Here is a 572-nt window from a genome sequence, read left to right as displayed (position 1 = left end):
GACATTTCCTCTTGGACTTCATAGAGAAATGCAGTGGGTTCCTATAGAATGGTATGTCAACACAAAGATGCCATCAACCTTACCTGGTAGGTCAGCTCCTTCACCCTCCTCTCGTACTTGCGCACACCCTTCACAGCTTCAGCGCTGCGCTTCTGCTCAGCATCAACCTCCCCTTCCAGCTCCCGCACCTGCAATGAGAAACCCATCATTGGAGCTTCCCTGCTATCTCTGACCTGGGATTGCACACGCTTGCACAAATACCAGTCCTACGCACCCTGGCCTCCAGCTTCTGGATTTGCTTCTTGCCTCCCTTCAGGGCCAGCTGCTCCGCCTCATCCAGACGGTGCTGCAGGTCCTTCACTGTCTGGTCCAGGTTCTTCTTCATCCTCTCCAGGTGGGCACTGGTGTCCTGCTCCTTCTTCAGCTCTTCTGCCATCATGGCTGCCTGGAGGAGAAAGAATCACTTTGTGACTGGAGATATTTGGGGGAGCATGCATCCACCATCAGCAGTGAAGGCATGCCCCAACTCACGTCAGTGATGGCCTTCTTGGCCTTCTCTTCAGCATTGCGGG

At 54.2% G+C, this 572-nt stretch overlaps 1 protein-coding gene across 1 annotated transcript; it reads right to left on the bottom strand.

Annotated features, from left to right (window-relative positions):
- Window positions 1–41: 41 nt before the first annotated feature.
- On the bottom strand, window positions 42–566 carry LOC104916568 (myosin-8-like). Its single transcript, XM_010727599.1, has 3 exons — window positions 532–566; window positions 275–445; window positions 42–188 (listed from the first exon to the last, which is right to left on the bottom strand). Exons 2-3 carry the CDS (start codon window positions 437–439, stop codon window positions 57–59), a joined length of 297 nt encoding a protein of 98 aa, XP_010725901.1. The 5' UTR covers window positions 440–445; window positions 532–566; the 3' UTR covers window positions 42–56.
- Window positions 567–572: the final 6 nt, after the last annotated feature.

This window comes from Meleagris gallopavo, unplaced genomic scaffold (genome assembly GCF_000146605.3).
Source record: "Meleagris gallopavo isolate NT-WF06-2002-E0010 breed Aviagen turkey brand Nicholas breeding stock unplaced genomic scaffold, Turkey_5.1 ChrUn_random_7180001922291, whole genome shotgun sequence".
In the NCBI taxonomy this organism is placed as follows: Eukaryota; Metazoa; Chordata; class Aves; order Galliformes; family Phasianidae; genus Meleagris; species Meleagris gallopavo.
This window is presented reverse-complemented; position numbering and strand designations above follow the sequence as displayed.